Raw genomic sequence first — 22,657 nt, forward strand, 5'->3', positions numbered from 1 at the left:
GCAATGAAACTTTGCCCCAGCGACGTGTAGCCCGCGCTTTTATGCTTTCGCTCACGCTCCCTGAGTCTGTTCGTGATTGCTGTTAGGCTAGTCGCTGGAGATCGGCGTAATGGAACGTTCCGCGGCTAGGCACTTCAATTAGAAGGTTTTTCGCGTACAGGCCGGCCTCCATCATCGACTGATCGAATTGAAATTAATCGAACTACCCTTTTTCAACAGCTCATCTATAATCCAGTCGATTCGCGGAAGCTGGCCACGCGTGTCTGATCAACGCCGATGTTTCGAAAGGAATGCGTTGTTCATGGTCCTTTCTCGAATGTAATCGTGGCTCCGAATAAAATTATGCTTAGATCTCTATGATAGAGCGATGAGTCACAGTCGTGGAGTGAATTGTTTTGTGAAAGGGGCAGAACTTTATGGTATAATGCAGAACTTTTGAATATTCGATTACTTCTTTGACGTGTTGTGTTGAAAGTCTTAATAATATTCTACTAAGTCTGCCTTAAAATTTTTCAGACTGGACGAAGTATAGACACTGCAATTGCAAGGTGCAGTTTAAAATTCTTTTCCATATTAGCTGATAGGATCTTTTTATAAAAAAAATTTGAGAGGCTTTGATAAGCTTGTGAACAAATTTCCATCGTTAAAATTAATTTCAGTCACGAAATTGAAGACTCGTTAAAGTGTGCATTAATTTTCTTAAACGAAATTCGTGTTTGACCAAATAGAAGAGAAAATCATGTCTACCCGGATAAAACTTCAAAAGCGAGAGAAAAAACACGAACAAAATTTCTATACGATAAGAGGGAAATATGAATTATGGACACAGCCCCTCTCATCTTCATTAAAGATAGCCAGCATGTCCGTGACTTAAAATATGCATCAAGCAAATTACACGTTCCCAATGTCGTTATTAATAAACATATCTGGCCAGGTTGAAGAATAATTTAAGTTGTGCCAAATTGATTCCCTGTATCTCTTATTATTCATTTTCAGGGTGAAAACATCATAAAGGTATATTGCAAGCATTTACTACAAAATTATCTTGTCAATCGTAATAATCTAAAAAAAACTAACAATAGGAGTACTAACAAGTCTCTTATATACGTATATAATACCAGTTCAATTGTTAAGTTGTATTTATAAAAATATCAGTTTGCATGAACATTCACAAATTATTCATAAATAGTAAATTTACTCGTTCACTGACAATATAATAAGAGTTTAAACATGTACTCATTTGAAAGTTGCGTCATTTTCATCAAATTGGCGAAATAATGTACCACGTGATCACAGTACAGAAAGAAGCACATAAATTTTCATAAAATAAAAACGAACTAACCAATTCTCCCGAATTTAGACATAATTATCTAAACACTGCTAATTAATCAACTATCACATTTATATCTTAAGATTTTTCATTTTTACTAATCAATAAAAAGCAACAATAGATGCTGCAAATATTATATTACACAGTGTAAACCAACAATAAGTTAGTCAAAGTTCCCAATTTCAAATAAATTAAGTACAATTCACAATTTCAAGAGAAACAAACGTAATATATATAAGAGAAAAGATAATAATAACTCACATATAATCGCTGAAGTACGCTAATTATCAATTCTTTACTGCCCCCATTCGTCATCAAGTATGCATATGTAGCCATAACCCTTCACGCACGATACAATTTCTTGAAGAAAAACAGAAATGCAATTAATAGTCTTGTTACTCAGATAAAAGCTAAAACACATGATGAAAGTTAATATTTTTTAGTTTACACATACCCGCAAAATTTGATTTATCAAGCCTAGGATTTTCTCAATTTGAAGTCGGTACTGTTTTCAGCGTTTTTCGAACGCAACAGAAGCGCGACATTTGCGATTGTCGCGCGCTCTGCGCACTGAAGGCGGAATTAGATGCGTAGTGACGCTTCGTCTCGTTTGACGGTATCCTGCTTCTTCTGACATTTTTACGGATAAAAGTGTTACAAAATGGTAAATTAATTGAATTATCCTATATAATTTGTTTACGTTATCAATAATCTATTGTTTTGTGATATAATTTCGCGTTTAGTGTCCGAAAATAAGGTAGAAACCGTAATTATTAGTTACCGAAGTTCAATACTCTGTTAGAAGTCGTTGTGCGCATGCGTATTAGATATATACAAATTTAGAAAGGTTATTAAAAGCAAATGAAACTAATTTTAGGATATTACAGAGCATGAGAAGATGCAACAATGAAAGAGACTAAGGACATGAAACTTATGGGTGATTTTATGTGCTGCAACATTGGTGAGTACTTCATGTATATACCTTTTCTGGGAATTCGACTGAGCGCGTCCTGTGCGTATCGTATTACAATGGAAATATGGCGGGAGAAATGAATCGTTTGAATTGCTTTCTTGAAAAGTTGTCAAATATCTGACCGTAAAAACTCATGTATTTTAAAACAGAAAACTAATGTAAGTATAATATGACAATATTATCTATATATTTATATTATTTTTAACAATTTTTCAAATTTCAAAATTTCAAAATCAAAAGAGAATGAAAAATTTAACAAATTCTTTCATTACTTTTGTCTTTAGTTTTTTAAATACTTGTGCTCCCTGCTGTATTTCTATAATATAATACGCAGATATATGCAGAATGAATCATTTATATCCTGCACATAACTTTACTTGTAAATCATTTATTCTATAACGAAGAATGTTGAAAATGAAAATTAATTGGTATCAAGAAAAACATACAATGCCATAGTTAGTTTTTTACTATTTTACTTTTTCACTCTATATATGAACTTCCATATATTTTAATATATTTTACTCAGCATTCAGTACTTTTTCGAATCGCCTAGTCAAATGTAAAAACCGCTTTAAAAACCTCTTGGATCTAGATAAAAAAATGAAGTAGTAAAAAACTAATTATTGAACTATATACTTTTCTTGATACAAGGAAGTTAAGAACTAATTCTTATCATTCAAATAAGAATATATTTCTTACTAACAATGAGTACGTCTTATATATATTTTTCTATTTTTCTTTATTTTCTGTAATCTTTTATAATAATAGAATTACTACAGTCACATTAGAAGATCATATTTTATATTAATATATTCAGCTAGAATTAAACTTTATAACTACCTAAAATTCTATTTTGATTTTTTTAAATTTATTTATTTATTTCGTATTATATTTAGGTATCGATGAAATACAATCCCCTGTTTAAAGAAAACTGTAGTTCTAATTAATTTATACGATATATTTTATGCTAAATTTAATAACGAATTGACTTCTGTTGACATCACAATTGAAAGAATGCTAACATTTTTATCTAGTTTTCATAATAATTTTATTAAATTATTTTAAGTTTTTCTAACTTAGTTTCTTCAAATTCATTGTCGAATGAACTGCTCAATTGAACTGCTCAAAGCACTTGGAATGATCTAAAGAAAGTTGGCAAAGACTGAATTTACGACCTTACATTGAAACAATTAGAAACCAGAAAGAGAAACGGTGAAACAGTGTAAAACTTCTGATCTATAGGATAGTCGAAGAGTAGCGATTCTTGTCTTTCAAAGAAGTTAATCGCAATTTAAGATAACAAAAACTTCTCTGATACTCTTATCCACTAGTTCGAGTTGTTAGAAAGTTATCAACGTTGTTATCATCATGCAATTATCAGGCATCGTTGCGTGTCTACAACTATCTCGTGAACGTATGTTTCGAAGTTTAATTATCGTAGGTGTTAGTGTCAGGTATCCTCATGATGAATTTGCCCTCTTAACTTACCGCCAATCTTTATGAAGCAATATATTCGTGTCAGATTGAAAACCACCTAACTGTACACGTAAAACATAGTATATACTCTGTAGAAAATTTAAACAAATAAGATCTTCAAGTACTATCTAGGATATTCTGGTTTAGATCCATAAAGTTTGACCGCAGTCCTTTTATTTGTAAGTCAAGAGAAATGAAAAACTTTCCCATACCTTGAATGTAAAATTAAGCATTCTCAAAGTATTGTCAGTTTTATAAACTCAATAAGAAATTTGTATCAAAGTTATTCCTTATTTAACAACATTTGTAATTAAAACAGCATATGAAATAAACATAAAGAAGCTTCTTTCTTGATGTAAGAGAGGTCTATGACATGAATGTGCTATCTTTCGTTCTTGCGCTCTTTTGGGTTCTGAAGAAGAGCGGAAAACCTCGCGGCCGCCACAGTGCAAAAATATTTATCAGGCTACCATGCATACCGAAGAGGTTGTAGACATTAAACGTTACAGGTTTCTCAGTTATCGATGGCAGTCTTGCAAGATAGTTAACAACCTTTAGTACGGCGCTAGCGAACGATCTATATCCTACCACAAACTCGCCGCAAGAGAAGATATATGATCCATTGTACTTTCTTGTCTTTAGTATCTCAAATACTGTGGCCATTAATGAAGGATAGGTAGGATAAGGAATATCCAATGTATTCCTGTGTCCCAGCTAAACAGAATTCTGCAGAACTGTTACCATTTTCCTGACGCTCTCGACATTATCGATACAGACTAAGGTAAAATTACAGCACTACCCAAGCGAGTATGTATACCGAATAGATCTGCGTACAATACTTCTTTCTGTCCCCAGCTTTTGAGGCTCTAAAGCTCCATTACCATTTTTGTGTCACGCTCAATGTTAGCGACTGTGAATGAAACAAGAATGCAGCGCTACGAGTTGTAAGAATACAAGTTATAATACCGACACGAAATTAAATACAGGGTATCCTGATAAGTTAGTAACAAAATGATAAAACATATGCAGGGAGTTAAATAATTGACAAAGTCCATATAAAACATAAAACTTCTATTTTTCTAATTACTAAAACTTTCTAGATAGCTTCAGTTCTTTAATCAATTATTTTCAAAGATGAATTCATATGATCCCCGTCCAAACAAATATTCTTCATTACGCTTGCAATCAGACAGTTTCTTTAGTACTTCGTAATACTTTGCATTCTACAAGTAAATTGATATTACATATGATAGTCACCCAGCGATCCTGTGTAATCTGTGACGCTGGCTTTGGGAATTTCATACTAGCCAACAATTCAAATGACGAAAATTACAAAATTCGAAGACGACTTTTAACAAATTAAGAAACCGTACAAACACTCCTTACAACTATCTTACATCTACTGACAATACGCAGCCATTAGCTCGGACAGAACCGATTGCCCGGGTCTCACCACGCGGAGGTTGCTGCGAGTGGAGACCCACAGGGAGATAGATGGAACCAAAGTTCCATCGATCTCCCTTTACAAAAATCTTAAACTAACAAGCCAAGGACATGAATGGAAGCTAGGTTCCATGCATGCCTTTAGCTTGGACCTTAAAGTAGGAAACTGTCGAGCTATCATTAGGAATGGTTTGATTGAATTGGACTCTACAGCTAATGCAACCATGAAATAGACGAGCGATGATGCGAGCTCTACCACCTTGAAGGCCGGTAGGTCGGAGAGGCGTACGGCACTACACTATTCAGTCAATTGACCATTGCTCCCTGCTGCCACACAGGAGCTACCGAAGTAGACCTGATTCCGACAGGCTGGTAAAGAGAATGTGCAAAAGGCGGAATCGTGTAGTTTCCACAGTCGAGTGTGTCTTTCCACACACCCTACTGTGTCCGTGGCGTCACTCCTAGTACAGACCCCCAAGAGGAGAACACGCTCCACCGACCGACGATTCCACGGTTGGTCACATGCTTCTACCAAGAGAAGCAGCGGTGACTTCCTCACCAAAGATGAGGAACAAGTATCAAAAAAAGAAGTTAAACAATGACAACTCGACAATTGTACAGTGAATTTAAACTAGAGAGGCAAAGACATGGATGGAAGCCACGTTCCATCCACGCCTTTTCCTTGGATCTCAAAGTAGAGAAGTGCCAAGTAATCATTGAGAAATGATTGGGAATAGGTAGAGTCTACCGCGTAAGGCAACCATGAAATAGACAATCGGTGGTGCGAGTCCTTCCACCTTGAAGACGGGTACTAGGAGAAGGCGACTGGCACCTCACAGGCCAATCAGTTGCCTGATTGAACTGTGGGGTTTCCACCTGCAAGTGTGTCATACCACACACCATTCGGTGTCCACATCGTCTCTCGCTAGTACAAACCCCCAAGGGAAGAAGAACAAGCTCCATCGACCGCCGATTCCACAGTTGGACGTTTGCTTCTACTAAGAGAAGCAGATGACCTCCTCACAGAAGGTGAGGAGGAAGTAACCGAGCAAAGAGAGCTAAGAAATGACAACTTGGCAGGGTTACAATGACTTTACAATGGAAACTTAGAAGTAGGGTCTTAAAAATATTCTCAGCAATTGCGACTTATATACTAGATGCGGCGAATCCCTCGGCGGATGCGACGTCTTCGTTCTTCAATCTTCAAGTTAATATGAATGATTGGGGGAGCCTCCCCAAAAATACCCCAACGATGGCACAGCCATTGGCCCCGACAGAACCGGCCCGAGTCTCACCACGAGAAGGTTGCTGTACTAGATACCCATATGGTAATCACAGAAATGCGAAAGGATTGACAGAACAGTCCGTACTCTGAATTAAGACAGAACATATTTAGACACAAAACAGAATGGAAAGACGTTGGCATTTGGTTGAATACTTCTTCGATGTTCATCTGAACTCTGAAATATTAAAAATTAGAAATGCAAATAAAATCCCTCGGGGGATATAATGTCCTCGTTCGATGAATGATCTTCAAGTGATGATAAGTGTTATCAGTGATGAAATCAACAAGAGGTGAATGAATGAACGAGCCTCTTCAAGAAGAAGAGCAGAACCAGAGGTCAAAAGAAATACATAAATCATTAAAGGAGTCTTCCCAAGAATAGTAAAGAAACCATAGACGTTCAAGAGAACGAAAAAATTGATATACACTCCTACCTAAGGACCCATACATCTAATACGAGATGCACAGCCATTAGCACGGACAGAACCGCCCCAGGTCTCACCACGAGGAGGTTGCTGTGCTGGAGACCCACAGGGAGATAGATGGAACCAAAGTTCCATCGATCTCCCTTTACAAAAATCTTAAACTAACAAGCCAAAGACATGAATGGAACCTAGGTTCCATACAAGTCTTTAGCTTGGACCTTAAAGTAGGAAACTGTCGAGCTATCATTAGAAATGGTTTGATTGAATTGGACTCTACAGCTAATGCAACCGTGAAATAGACGAGCGGCAGGGTGAGCTCTACCACCTTGAAGGCCGGTAGGTCGGAGAGGCGTACGGCACTACACTATTCAGTCAATTGTCCATTGCTCCCTGCTGCCACACAGGAGCTACCGAAGTAGACCTGATTCCGACAGGCTGGTAAAGAGAATGTGCAAAAGGCGGAATCGTGTAGTTTCCACAGTCGAGTGTGTCTTTCCACACACCCTACTGTGTCCGTGGCGTCACTCCTAGTACAGACCCCCAAGAGGAGAACACGCTCCACCGACCGACGATTCCACGGTTGGTCACATGCTTCTACCAAGAGAAGCAGCGGTGACTTCCTCACCAAAGATGAGGAACAAGTATCAAAAAAAGAAGTTAAGAAATGATAACTCGACAATTGTACAGTGCATTTAAACTAGAGAGGCAAAGACATGGATGGAAGCCACGTTCCATCCACGCCTTTTCCTTGGATCTCAAAGTAGAGACGCGCCAAGTAATCATAGAGTAGAGATTGGGAGTATTTAGAATCTACCGCGTACGGCAACCATGAAATAGACAATCGGTGGTGCGAGTCCTTCCACCTTGAAGACGGGTACTAGGAGAAGGCGACTGGCACCTCACAGCCCAATCAGTTGCCTGATTGAACTGTGGGGTTTCCACCTGCAAGTGTGTCATACCACACACCATTCGGTGTCCACATCGTCTCTCGCTAGTACAAACCCCCAAGGGAAGAAGAACAAGCTCCATCGACCGCCGATTCCACAGTTGGTCATTTGCTTCTACTAACAGAAGCAGATGACCTCCTCACAGAAGGTGAGGAGGAAGTAACCGAGCAAAGAGAGCTAAGAAATGACAACTTGGCAGGGTTACAATGTCTTTACAATACAAACTTAAAAGTAGGGTCTTAAAAATATTCTACGCGATTGCGACTTATATACTAGATGCGGTGACTCCCTCGGCGGATGCGACGTCTTCGTTCTTCAATCTTCAAGTTAATATGACTGATTGGGGGAGCCTCCCCAAAATTACCCCAACGATGGCACAGCCATTAGCCCGGACAGAACCGGCCCGGGTCTCACCACGAGGAGGTTGCTGTGCTGGAGACCCATAGGGAGATAGATGAAATCAAAGTTCCATCGATCTCCCTTTACAAAAATCTTAAACTAACAAGCCAAAGGCATAAATGGAAGTGAAGTTCCATTCACACCTTCAGCTTGGTTCTTATCGTAGAGATGTGCCAAGTAATCATTGAGAATAGATTGGGGATAGTTAAAGTCTACCGCGTAAGGCAACCGTGAAATAGACAATCGGTGGTGCGAGTCCTTCCACCTTGAAGACGGGTACTAGAAGAAGGGGACTGGCACCTCACAGCACAATCAGTTGCCTGATTGAACTGTGGGGTTTCCACCTTCAAGTGTGTCATACCACACACCATTCGGTGTCCACATCGTCTCTCGCTAGTACAAACCCCCAAGGGAAGAAGAACAAGCTCCATCGACCGCCGATTCCACAGTTGGACGTTTGCTTCTACTAAGAGAAGCAGATGACCTCCTCACAGAAGGTGAGGAGGTAGTGACCGAGCAAGGAAAGCTAAGAAGTGACAACTTGGCAGGGTTACAATAACTTTACAATGCAAACTTAGAAGTAGGGTCTTAAAAATATTCTAAGCGATTGTGCCTTATATACTAGAAGTGATGAATCCCTCGGCGGATGCGACGTCTTCATTCGCACGAATAATAAAGAGTAAAGACAGAACTTTACGAACCAAAAGTGCTGAATCCCTCGGCGGATGAGATGTCTTCCGTATTCTTAAGGATACGATCTTAAGTTAAAATCTTATAGTCTATGGTTTGAACTAGTAAGCCAAAGACATGGATGGAAATCAAGTTCCATCCATATCTTTAGCTTGGATCTTAAAGTAGAGAAGTGCCAAGTAATCACTGAGAAAAGATTGGGAATAGTTAAAGTCTACCGCGTAAGGCAACCATGAAATAGACAATCGGTGGTGCGAGTCCTTCCACCTTGAAGACGGGTACTAGGAGAAGGCGACTGGCACCTCACAGCACAATCAGTTGCCTGATTGAACTGTGGGGTTTCCACCTTCAAGTGTGTCATACCACACACCATCGAGTGTCCACATCGTCTCTCGCTAGTACAAACCCCCAAGGGAAGAAGAACAAGCTCCATCGACCGCCGATTCCACAGTTGGTCATTTGCTTCTACTAACAGAAGCAGATGACCTCCTCACAGAAGGTGAGGAGGAAGTAACCGAGCAAAGAGAGCTAAGAAATGACAACTTGGCAGGCTTACAATGACTTTACAATACAAACTTAAAAGTAGGGTCTTAAAAATATTCTACGCGATTGCGACTTATATACTAGATGCGGTGACTCCCTCGGCGGATGCGACGTCTTCGTTCTTCAATCTTCAAGTTAATATGACTGATTGGGGGAGCCTCCCCAAAATTACCCCAACGATGGCACAGCCATTAGCCCGGACAGAACCGGCCCGGGTCTCACCACGAGGAGGTTGCTGTGCTGGAGACCCATAGGGAGATAGATGAAATCAAAGTTCCATCGATCTCCCTTTACAAAAATCTTAAACTAACAAGCCAAAGGCATAAATGGAAGTGAAGTTCCATTCACACCTTCAGCTTGGTTCTTATCGTAGAGATGTGCCAAGTAATCATTGAGAATAGATTGGGGATAGTTAAAGTCTACCGCGTAAGGCAACCGTGAAATAGACAATCGGTGGTGCGAGTCCTTCCACCTTGAAGACGGGTACTAGAAGAAGGGGACTGGCACCTCACAGCACAATCAGTTGCCTGATTGAACTGTGGGGTTTCCACCTTCAAGTGTGTCATACCACACACCATTCGGTGTCCACATCGTCTCTCGCTAGTACAAACCCCCAAGGGAAGAAGAACAAGCTCCATCGACCGCCGATTCCACAGTTGGACGTTTGCTTCTACTAAGAGAAGCAGATGACCTCCTCACAGAAGGTGAGGAGGTAGTGACCGAGCAAGGAAAGCTAAGAAGTGACAACTTGGCAGGGTTACAATAACTTTACAATGCAAACTTAGAAGTAGGGTCTTAAAAATATTCTAAGCGATTGTGCCTTATATACTAGAAGTGATGAATCCCTCGGCGGATGCGACGTCTTCATTCGCACGAATAATAAAGAGTAAAGACAGAACTTTACGAACCAAAAGTGCTGAATCCCTCGGCGGATGAGATGTCTTCCGTATTCTTAAGGATACGATCTTAAGTTAAAATCTTATAGTCTATGGTTTGAACTAGTAAGCCAAAGACATGGATGGAAATCAAGTTCCATCCATATCTTTAGCTTGGATCTTAAAGTAGAGAAGTGCCAAGTAATCACTGAGAAAAGATTGGGAATAGTTAAAGTCTACCGCGTAAGGCAACCATGAAATAGACAATCGGTGGTGCGAGTCCTTCCACCTTGAAGACGGGTACTAGGAGAAGGCGACTGGCACCTCACAGCACAATCAGTTGCCTGATTGAACTGTGGGGTTTCCACCTTCAAGTGTGTCATACCACACACCATCGAGTGTCCACATCGTCTCTCGCTAGTACAAACCCCCAAGGGAAGAAGAACAAGCTCCATCGACCGCCGATTCCACAGTTGGTCATTTGCTTCTACTAACAGAAGCAGATGACCTCCTCACAGAAGGTGAGGAGGAAGTAACCGAGCAAAGAGAGCTAAGAAATGACAACTTGGCAGGCTTACAATGACTTTACAATACAAACTTAAAAGTAGGGTCTTAAAAATATTCTACGCGATTGCGACTTATATACTAGATGCGGTGACTCCCTCGGCGGATGCGACGTCTTCGTTCTTCAATCTTCAAGTTAATATGACTTATTGGGGGAGCCTCCCCAAAATTACCCCAACGATGGCACAGCCATTAGCCCGGACAGAACCGGCCCGGGTCTCACCACGAGGAGGTTGCTGTGCTGGAGACCCATAGGGAGATAGATGAAATCAAAGTTCCATCGATCTCCCTTTACAAAAATCTTAAACTAACAAGCTAAAGGCATAAATGGAAATGAAGTTCCATCCACACCTTCAGCTTGGTTCTTATCGTAGAGATGTGCCAAGTAATCATTGAGAATAGATTGGGGATAGTTAAAGTCTACCGCGTAAGGCAACCGTGAAATAGACAATCGGTGGTGCGAGTCCTTCCACCTTGAAGACGGGTACTAGAAGAAGGCGACTGGCACCTCACAGCCCAATCAGTTGCCTGATTGAACTGTGGGGTTTCCACCTGCAAGTGTGTCATACCACACACCATTCGGTGTCCACATCGTCTCTCGCTAGTACAAACCCCCAAGGGAAGAAGAACAAGCTCCATCGATCGCCGATTCCACAGTTGGACATTTGCTTCTACTAAGAGAAGCAGATGACCTCCTCACAGAAGGTGAGGAGGAAGTAACGGAGCAAAGAGAGCTAAGAAATGACAACTTGGCAGTGTTACAATGACTTTACAATGAAAACTTAGAAGTACGATTTTAAAAATATTCTTATTGGTAGAAACTTTAAGTAAACATTAGAAGACATTGGAAGAAATTAATATTAGTACTGGACATTAGAATCAGAAGTGAACCCTGAGGACCTTTTTACAGAATGATAGAGGATTGATAGTACAATCCAGGAGCCGAATCAAGAGAGAACATATTACAGCAGAAGAGTACGAAATTGTGTTTGACTGATTTCTTGTTTTAAAATCTTCATTCGATGATTTTCTAAGCCCTATAAAATTAAAAATTAAAATTGTTAATGCAATCCCTCGGGGGATTCAATGTTTTCATTACATGAGTGTATGATGTTCACCTAAATTGTAGAACAGAACAAAAATTGGAGAAGCGGAAAAGGAATAATAATTAGAGTCAGAAGTGAGCACTGGGAAACCTTCTAGAGAACGATATAGGATCGACAAAACAATCTACAGTCCTCGAAGAGAATGAAAAATTTTGTAAGAACATCACAGAAACAAAAAAGGATAGACAGTAGAATCCAATACGCGAATCAGAAGGGGACAGTTTTCAAAAGGGAACAGAAGTAAACAAGGTTGGCATTTGATTAAATTCTTCTTTTAGTAAAAATTGAAAATATTAATCGTAATTATCTTCTTTTAATACCTTCATTCGATGTTTACTTAAAACCTGTAAAATGAGAAATTAGATTCAGCTGTGGAATTTGAGGAGCTTTCTACAAAATATAGAGGATAGACAGAACGATCTACAACCTTTCGAAGAGCATAAGGAATTCCGTAGTAACATATTACTGTTAAAAAAAAAAAAAAAAAAAAAAAAAAAAAAAAAAAAAAATGTGTTCAACTAATTAAATGTTTCAAAATCTTCATTAAACCCTGTAAAACTAAAAATTAAAAATATTAATGCCATCCCTCGGGGGATACAATATCAAATCAAAGACAAGAATAGAAAACAAATATTAGAATTTGAAATATTAATTGGATTGATCTTCTTCTAATATCTTCAGTTGATTAATAAAGAGCACTAAAGAGCACTAAAGAGCACTAAAATGCGCAAAAGAGCGCAAAAGCACGCAAAAGCACGCGAAAGCACGCGAAAGCACGCGAAAGTACGCGAAAGTACGCGAAAGTACGCGAAAGAACGCGAAAGAACGCGAAAGAGCGCAAGAAAGTGTAAAAAAGAGCAAAATATAGCAAAATAGAGCAAAATAGGGCAAATAGGGCCAACAGAAAAAATAAATTTTAAATTTGTGCAAAAACTCACCGGTCACCCAGGATGACCACTGGTCATCGGCCAGCTGACCACTGGTCAGAGGTGTCCAGGGGTCCAGGAGTCCAGGGAGGTCCTAGGGCCAGGGCTCAGGGGCCCTCCAGGATCCCGAGGAAGGTCCGTTCCCGCCGGAGGATCCGCGGAAACTGAGATACTCGTGCTCCTGCAGGTGTATTTATACTATCTCGAGGAAGATGAGAAACCAATCAGAGAAGTTCTTCGGTTGATTAGAATTTCGAGATTGATCTAACGATCAATGTTTTACGAAAAATTGATATTTTTCATAAAATAATCATCTCATCAACAATTTCTGGTATACATATTGTTAATAACAATCACACACACTATGCACTTGTACAAATTATTAATATTTGTAATTATTAGTTAACAAATGTGGAAATTATTAACTTTTCGTATATTATTCTTCATTCGATTAATCTCGCAATTTTTGAAAATTTCTTAATATTTCTTTAACTAACAATTATAAATGTTAATAACTTACATCAGTCACTGCTTGCGACTATTATTAACAAAATATACAAGAACAATTGTTGTAACGATGATTATTTAATGGGATATATTGACTTTTTTGCAAATATTTTTCGTTCGATTAATCTCGCAACTCATTAATTGGGTTGCATTTTTCTGGTCACTCACTCCAGAGTCTTCAACAGCCGCGGATCGTTCTGACGATCCTCTCGAGGAACTTCTGGATTATCTTGGACTACTTTGGGCTACCCTGACCCTATTCAGTAATAGCACCATTGGTCAAATATCTTTGGTTTATTAGTGCAGGTTTTAGATTTTTAATTTTTTGTGCAAGAAAATCGATGGAACCTCAACTTCATCTATCTTCCTCTGAGCCCTTTGGTTCGTGTACTATCTACCCTTGAAATTTTTAATCATTTTTCTTTAACCCCTTTACTAAGTGATTCGTATTCATCATTAGAGTTTCATACTTCTCAGATGTACTAACTAATCTGCAACATATCTTGATTAATTTAATACCTACAACTGAATGTTTCAGAAGTGATGAATTTCAGAATAAATGAATGTTCCTTGGTACTTTTACATTCAATTCTTTGTTGCGCTGAATTTAGCCATGAAAAACTCTGGTGACATGTTTTTTATAAATAGCGTTTTCGTTTATTACTTGAAATTATAGGGATGGATAAGGATAGTTTAGCGAGTCACCGTGTATATTGGATGGTATAGTAGGGATATTTTCTCGTTTGCTAGCATTACCAGCATCAGTGGTACAAGTAATCCATTTCCTACATCCACCGCTCGAAAATCGTAGAGGGCGTTCGAAAACCAGTGTTTTTTCAAGAAGTCGGTATTTCAGAACATGAGACACAAACCTCCTTGTGTCCACTCCTATCCTGTATACTCATCTGTTGTTATAAGTTCGCCTCTGATTCTACCTTACCCTTCGTACAGCTCAATCGATATAACTGCAGGATCCATTATCTTAGAATACTGCACACGAAGAATTTGAATTTTTTTCATATACTCTACTTTTACTGTTCTAATTGCATGAGACAATTAGCTTTATATTTCAAAAATTTCAGAAAATTTCTATTCAGTCAGGAAGATTGGCAATACCTTCTTTTTAAATTTATGAATTTTATAGAAGTATATTGTGTCATATTTAGCATATTTATGAAATTTGTGGCATTAACAATAATGATTTCTAAAAGCTATCTGTTTTCGTTACATTATCTGTGTCATTTTTCTTATACGTACATTATGATAGATATTCACACTAAAGAATAATAATATCTTATATCTTTTCGTACGTTTACAATAAAAAAAGAAAAATATAATTTGTAGCGATAAATCACATCTATTTGAAAGTATAACAAAAATCTATTAGAACAGTATTACAAAAAACTATACTTACTGAAAATGCTGTTCACAATATTGCAGAAGTTTTTAGAGGGAAGGAAAATTACATAAAAGACTTAATAATATCAGCAATTGTTAAGTTAGGAAAGATTCTATTTGACTATATTCAACACTAATGAAATATTTCTATTTGACTATATTCAACACTTTTTACGAAAAATTCAATAAGACTACGTATTCTTTTCTAAAATAATTTTGCGTAACTTTAAACTCATTCTACTTCGTTCTCTCTTCTACCTGAAGTTTACAACTTTTATCACAAATTCTTGCTTGCATATATGGTAAAGTCACTACATACATTGGGTAAAATTATATACCTGAATCCTGTACCAATCGTATCAGAACATTTTACCACATAGAACTGGAACTTCTCCCTTCATTGACCTAGCAATATCTTATCAAAAAATAATTCTCCACCTTCCAATTCTAGTATCAGACGCTTCACTAACGTATACCACCCTCCACTATATGTTTCTCGTTCAGAGCATAACTTACCCTCATAGTAGTCACGACTACAACCAGAAGATCATTATTTGAAGTTTTATCTAAAAATTATTCGTCTATCAGCTGCAATATCCCAGACCTCGTCCTCTATACGGATATAAACTGAAGTAAATGATATAAAAAAATAAATAAAAAATGCAAGGACTGCGGTTGCAGCACATAGAAACTGCATCGTGAGAAGTACACACCGTGTGAAACGACGTCGAGTCGCATTTAAGGGGTAATCTACCTTATCCCGCTGCAAAAGGAGAAATTTCGGAAACAGATGCACTTATAATCCCACACCAGCGAATACATTCGTGAAGCCATACAATGCATGAATTTATCCTCGCGTGGCATCGTAAGAGGGTAAAGAGGCGTCTCGAACCCTCTGGCTGTGCAATTGATAGCCGCGGAACGTGGAGGATGCATTCGACTTTGGCTCAACTCATGGACAAGCGATGCATCCAATGGGCAGACCGGTTTAACGAGGCCACGCTTGAAAACGCATCTCTTCTTGCATATCCTCGACTCTCCCGATGGAGCAAACTCGGTCAATGTAATTTTGTTTCCGATAGTGTAGGATTGCGAATGGTCAACCCTATGAGGATATCTCTTAAGTGAACAGTAGCATCGAACTAATTATTTCGTGGCTGCTTCTACACGCAACGACAGACCTAAAGATCTTTATGTTCGTTTGAAATATATTGTTAAAATGATTAAAAACACATAAAGTATTTGAAATAGCGGATATCAGGAATCTTGGCAAAAATAAGCTCTTCACGTGCACTACTTTTTTCGCATAAACAGGAATCTACTTGACATGCAATTATTCAATCGGGAAAACCGACTTAATATAATACACGATGACGCGACAAGGTGGTCAATGAATAAGTTGCTTGGGCGACAGAGAGGAAAGCAATTACGTGAGCGTTACATCGCGGCGACGCTGAATTATGCATTTTCCAGGAAACCCTGTTCCACCCTTGTCAAACTGTCTTTTCATCAGTGACGTAGCTATTGGAGGGCAGTTGTGTGCAGTGCAGAAGGGCTGAAGGTGAAGGGCTAATTATTTAATATCTTATCTGCTTTATAATGACGTACTATATTATAGTGTTTTAGAAAGCAATAAAATTAATACAACAACTGTGTGTAAGATCAGCTTCCGTTAATAGTAGTAATTTAATTTCTTTGCAAGCTCATGTAGTTAGACGTTGTTATTTAAATTACTATTAACATTGATCTATGATTAAATCGATTCTTAATAGTACATAAGGGTGAACAACATTGGTGTTATAGATAAAGATTAAAACCACTTTTCATAATCGATAAAACTAGTTTTCGTATTGCAGGTATGCGTTCTCGATCCTTCACGACTCTCAATATTTTCTGCCATTTTTTGTTCGTTCTATCAGAAACGATAGGAACGCTGTAAACTATAAAAGCACTTGAAGCACTAGGAATATTGGAAACTATAAGGGTATTAGAATTTTTGAAATTGATTGGATTGCATGCAAAATTTTAGTCACTTGAAATTCTTCAGAGTTGGAAAACTCAACATGTGAATGATTCGAAATAGAATATTTTTCTACGTGTGAGAGCTATTTTGTTCGCGAGAAAGGTTTTTGATAGAAAACTGAATTCGTGTTGCAAAAATAGATTGCTGCCTGGTCAGTGAATGTGAAGTCAGGCGTATAATTTCTTCTGCCTTGACCGATCGACCGGTATTCTGAGAGCTTCCGGTTTCGATTGCAGATGGGAATTTATTGAGTGATTTCGATAAATACTTGTAGGTGAGAATTATGATTTTCCGCCACTGTGGACCGTGTGAACGTACAGACTCCGGAAATACCATTCTTTCCTTCCACAGAAACGTTCAATTTTTATTTCAAGTTTATCCAGTAGACTGGAACACCTGCCCACGCATGTTTCTTCAGTAAATTAAAAAGAGAATTTGCAAGAAAATGAATTCAGATAATAATGAAACGTAGAATTAGATTAAAAGGAATAGAATTTTCATTTTGTATGACTGTTTTACTAAGAAAGTAGTACAAGTCAATTATAAAACTATCGAAGATTGTAGTAATAAATCTACTTACTATTGTCGATATCATAAAAGTGTAAAAACGTACACAGCTGTTAATTATCCGAGTTATTTAATATAAAAGAGGGCATCGACTCGTCGTAATCACTTTCATTAATCGAAAACACGACAATCGACGCCCACTAACGATTGATGCGAACTTTCCCTTCTTTGAGTTGCTTCCTTTGACCAAAAGACTTTCATTGTGAGCAGTGATTACACAGTCTGAGCGTTTAATCATAGATCATTAAACTCTGCACTGCGGTTTTTTGCTTTGCTCGCGAAACAATGACTCACGTGCCTTTCGCCTTTTGTAACACCTCAATATTTGCATAAATAATGCACGAATAAGAAACTATAACAAATTCGTTGCTACAGTTACTTCGCTTAAAAATGTTACACATATGTCATGAAGTAGCACTTTCATTATCGCCGTATCTAGTTGCGAGATCTCCACTGGTTATATAAATCAATACATAATTCGGCACTTCTGTAGTGCGCCGACATAATGAATTCCCGACAAATCGTTAATTTCCCTAACAGATAGTACACATTTTTACTTTGGTACTTAGTATCTACTGAATTTCACGCGTGACTGAGCTCTCTGAAAATCGTTGAAAAAACAGGCCCGGGTCTAAGAATGCAATAAACGGTGATTTGCAGGTCGACTTGCTGTGGCCGGCATATTGAAAAATTAATTAACCACAACGCCAACAGCGTCGATTACCGTGGTCGATGTTCCCCTGCCCCCTCGACGTTCATTTCTCTTTTCCTCACCCAGGACATGTGTCAGCTTCTCTGGTTCTCTCGCGATAGAACGCGAACGAAACGGCGACGTGCCACAACGACTGTCATTAACTTACGGCCGCGGTGTCGGTGTGACATTTCAGAAATGTCTCCTGCCTCGAAGTGGGTTACCGTAGCAGGTTCAACTGGCATAAAGCGTGCAGAGTGTCTCGTAATCACTGCCGATAAATCGTACAGGTGCATTTCCCAGGAATATTGACTGGCAGTTAACATGGTAATTTTTGGTAACCTTTTGATATGTTAAACATAGGCAGAGTTCTTCTGTTTTAAGTTTTTTGCGAGCGCAAGATGAGATGCCTTGAAATTTACAAATTTTTGGGTAGAGAATGTGTGATGACGTCGATCCATCTCAGATGCAAGTATATACATCTTTATCTACGTAGAGGGTATTAGTGATAGGTGTCAGAAATTTGAAGTGGCGATTCTACAAGGTAGAATAACACTAAAATCACGAATGAAGATGTATCTGAAGGAAATGCCTAAAATTCGTGTGAAGTGTGTCTGACTTGGAACTTATTCTACTGCTGATGTATACTACAAAGTCAGACTTATTCAGTAGGTTAAGTCCTAAGACAGACACAGTTCACGCAAATTTTTTAGGCATTTCCTCAATAATTAATAATTCTAAAACGAAACCTTAAACACAATTTTGCCATCCCTGATTTTTATCCTATTTTTACTATTTTAACATATAGAGTCACCTCTCCAAATTTCTGACACCTGTTATCGAATACCCTATACATTGATATCCTTCTGAAATCTATAATCGCCTTCACGCAACCTCCATTCACGACTCACAATCAATAAACCCTCAACTCATACACTCATACCGCCATCAGAGACATTTCTTTCGAAAAAGAGAAACGCAATCGTAGAATTCATCAACCACAGATACGATAAGCGAAATCCTCCTGCAGGTTGACCAGAAACACGCAAAATGTCGTTAGTCAGGTGTCGTAGATGACATTGATCCCCCCAGGAGGGTTCACATCGAACATCAAAGACCATACAAGACCCACGCGCGTCCCTCATTATCTGAGGGCCGAGTCTCTCGTTGCAGATAAGTTTAATTACAACTTAAGACCTTCGAGGGGCCAGCATCTAAAACCTTCGTTTTATCGTGGTGCCGATGCAAGGAGAGCAAGCCAGCGCGACGAGTGATCGGAGAGCGCAAAAGCGGCCTACCGATAAGGCATGTTGGCCAGGACGAAAACAGGACGCGGCAGGACAAGGAGATTCGTGAAAGGTGCACGCGAGAGTGTGGTCGGGCACTCACGGTTGACCATTGGTCCAGTGGGTCCAGTTTACGGCCGTGGACATTGCGAAACTGAGGCATGGACCCGACACAACCGCGTCGACTGGTTCTCCCCCCCGCCCGCGATTATTATTTTCGATAGTATTCGACCGCGAATTCGTGTGCTCGACATTTAACGGGGAAACGATACTAATCTTAACCCGTAGGCTGCTATGGTTCCCATTTGAGGGTCATGCATATTTAACACGTTGAAATTTCGTAATGTCGACCGTGAGTAAATATGAAACGAAAATTCTTTTTAAATTATAAACATACATACGTGTCGCATGTGTATTAAAAAAGCGACACAACTCACAAAAGTATGCTTTCGAAGGGAAGCAAAAAACGATTTATGAATTTAGAAGAAAATTGTTTATTAAACACATAATATTAACATAAAGAGTAGTTTTACTTAATGAAAGTTATCTTACTTGAATAATTAGGTATGTGTTACTTGCATTAAATGATTTTCTTGTTATTCTTTAAATAATCTGTAATTTACTTGTAAAAAGTTCTTTGAATAAATTGTATAATTTTGATTTTGAACTAACTTTTAAAGTAGATGCGATATGTTTAATATTCTGAAAGCATGTAGAACTGAAATCTGTAGAATTATGTAAAAATTTGGGAGAAAATGTTCCTAGCTTGGGTAGTGTATAAACTCTCAGTGATAAGAAAAATTATTTTGTGTATCGAATTTGGAAGATAGGTAATTAACAAATTTTGAGGTTTTTGGACTCATTGGACTAAATAAGGAACACGAAACGTTGGTATTGAGAATATAATATACCTCATTAGTTTCTATTTAAGTTGTATGCAGTACCATCTGCTCCCTACTTTCAAATTATATTTGCATGGTAATTAATAGCTTACGAGGTTGAATTAGTGGTATTTTGTTACAAGTAGGAGAGAGTTCAGTATATTTGGATATCATATGAATGGTGCAACATTTTGGAATCGTATTAACGCAAGATTAATCATCGCGTGTCTATAAATTATATCAGTATTAGTATAATTTATGGAAATGTAGTGTTCTCTATATCTTTTTCTTATTAAGGTGCCATTAGATGTCATCTAAATCCATTTGAATGAGATTTTCGATTTGAAACGTACAGTATGTACATAAATCAATTTTAGAGTCTCTAATTGAACCAGTAACATTCTAACTATAACTTAATTAGACTGACTTTATGGTTTTACTTGTACGTACATTAGCTTCCACTGCTCTATAAACGTGTCAAATTTGTAAATTTCGTATTTCTCCTAAAGACCATAAACGCTCTTCAGTCGTTTCTTCGACCACTTGTCCCTTTCATTACCTCAGCTTCCACCGACTCGAGTTGAGACACCGATGTCGTTGTCCGATCGATTATGTAAATCTCAACAGCGGCCACAGGACAGAGGAGAGCTGTCTCGAACCTGTTCCGGACTGTCTCGGTAACGCTATGCGTCAAAAAGATGTGCAAGATACGATAATCGTCGAGGAAGCGATTTTGTGGCGACGTGTCGCGGATGAAAGCCATTAAAGCAACATTTGGTGAAATCATGACGACCGATTAATGAGGGACTTTAATTTTACAGCGAGAAAAGCATCTTGAGGCGAAAAAATTTATTACTTCATAAAATTGAGAAACGAGTATCTCGTTTGGTACTTTAGAGGTAGCATAATACGCTAAACATGAAATTTTATCCGTTACTAAATTATTTTATTTTAATCATCCAATAAAATATTAGTATCGTTTTAATAATCCTCTTGCGAGCACAAGACTCTCGTAAAATAGTCAGTAGACTGGGTTATACGAACTGATCATAAATTTCAGTTCTTTTGATCCGACTAGTGACGTGAAAATGGAAGATTTTATGGAAATTTAATAACTCGAGTGCAACATTTCACATACGCTTATAAAAAACCAAAAATACATTCTGCCACTTGCTTCTATTTCCAATACTACATAGAGCCACTGCCAATGAAATACTCGAAGCAGTGCCCAAGATGATCGTTATCCAAAAATCTTCCCCCGAAACCTGGAGAAAGGAACCGTTAGTTAAAAATCCTCGTCGAGTGGATCGAGTTTCATTCGGAATCCTCGCGAAACTCCCACCCGTCAATCTGATATATGACTCCTGGGGGAGCACATTGAATAATGGCCACGGTGCTCGCGAAATTGCCTCTTAAGAGACTTTAATAACGATGACCGAGCGAGGCGTACCGAGGTGAAATTAACGAACCAGGAGAAATGAACGATTCCCTCGGTGCGCGCGATCCATTGGACTCCTTACAATCTTGCCTGCCAGCAGCTGGGCTTGACATACATCTGACAAGATCGTTAATGTCCCTCCGCGTCTCTGTTCGCTGTCAACCGATCGGGTAGCCATGCTTCCAGGGTCCCGCCTTCGAAAATCATGAGGTTTGGCTTTCAAGAGTCTCAGCCCGCTTTCGAGTGGTGCCGTTTACGTAATTCGATCAAGGAAAGCCAGCCAGGAGCCGTTAATGAAAGCTCCCCGTGAGAGAACGCGGACTCAATTTTAAAATGCACGCTGACAGTGTAATTACGAAGTGGTGTTACGCTGACTTGTGAGTGAAGTGACAATCAATTCGGTAGAGGTGTATTTAGCCCTGAGTGAAGCCGCTCTGGAATGAAGTCTTTGGGCTGTTGCTAAGGAGAGGTTCCGTTTTGACGGTAACTTGAGTTTTAATGGAATTCTGGGATTGAAATGATTGCTACTGGGAGGATTAAGTAGACTATGGTCATTAATGGGTTACAGTGTGGGGAAGATGTAAACTAATTTAATTACAATATTACAAGTTTTATTATTAAATCGAGTACATTGGATTAGGTAAGAGATCCATCGATAAAATGTTAAAGTGTGACACCATAAATTCGAAACTTTGAAAGTTGAAGAAGGGGGAGAAGATGTGGATTTATGAGGAAATTACTTCTTTGGTTGACAGGGCTCAAGCAACTTTTTTGGACACAGAATTTTTTTCACGAACGTGCATTTCAGCGAACGTGGATGTACAGATCCATTAAATGTGCGTAAAAAGAAATTTGCGACCCGTATATCCTGCCTGTCGGTCACT

At 38.6% G+C, this 22,657-nt stretch overlaps 1 protein-coding gene across 1 annotated transcript in view; it reads left to right on the forward strand.

The window, feature by feature from the left end:
• Nucleotides 1-1,943: 1,943 nt before the first annotated feature.
• Nucleotides 1,944-22,657, forward strand: part of LOC143187637 (uncharacterized) — a 167,394-nt gene continuing 146,680 nt past the window's right edge. Inside the window, exons 1-2 of the mRNA XM_076391877.1 lie at nt 1,944-1,994; nt 2,218-2,291. Of these exons, the coding sequence (XP_076247992.1) occupies nt 2,237-2,291 (55 nt within the window). The 5' untranslated portion in view covers nt 1,944-1,994; nt 2,218-2,236. The remainder of the gene's footprint in view (nt 1,995-2,217; nt 2,292-22,657) is intronic.

Source organism: Calliopsis andreniformis, chromosome 2, assembly GCF_051401765.1.
Source record: "Calliopsis andreniformis isolate RMS-2024a chromosome 2, iyCalAndr_principal, whole genome shotgun sequence".
Lineage (NCBI taxonomy): Eukaryota > Metazoa > Arthropoda > Insecta > Hymenoptera > Andrenidae > Calliopsis > Calliopsis andreniformis.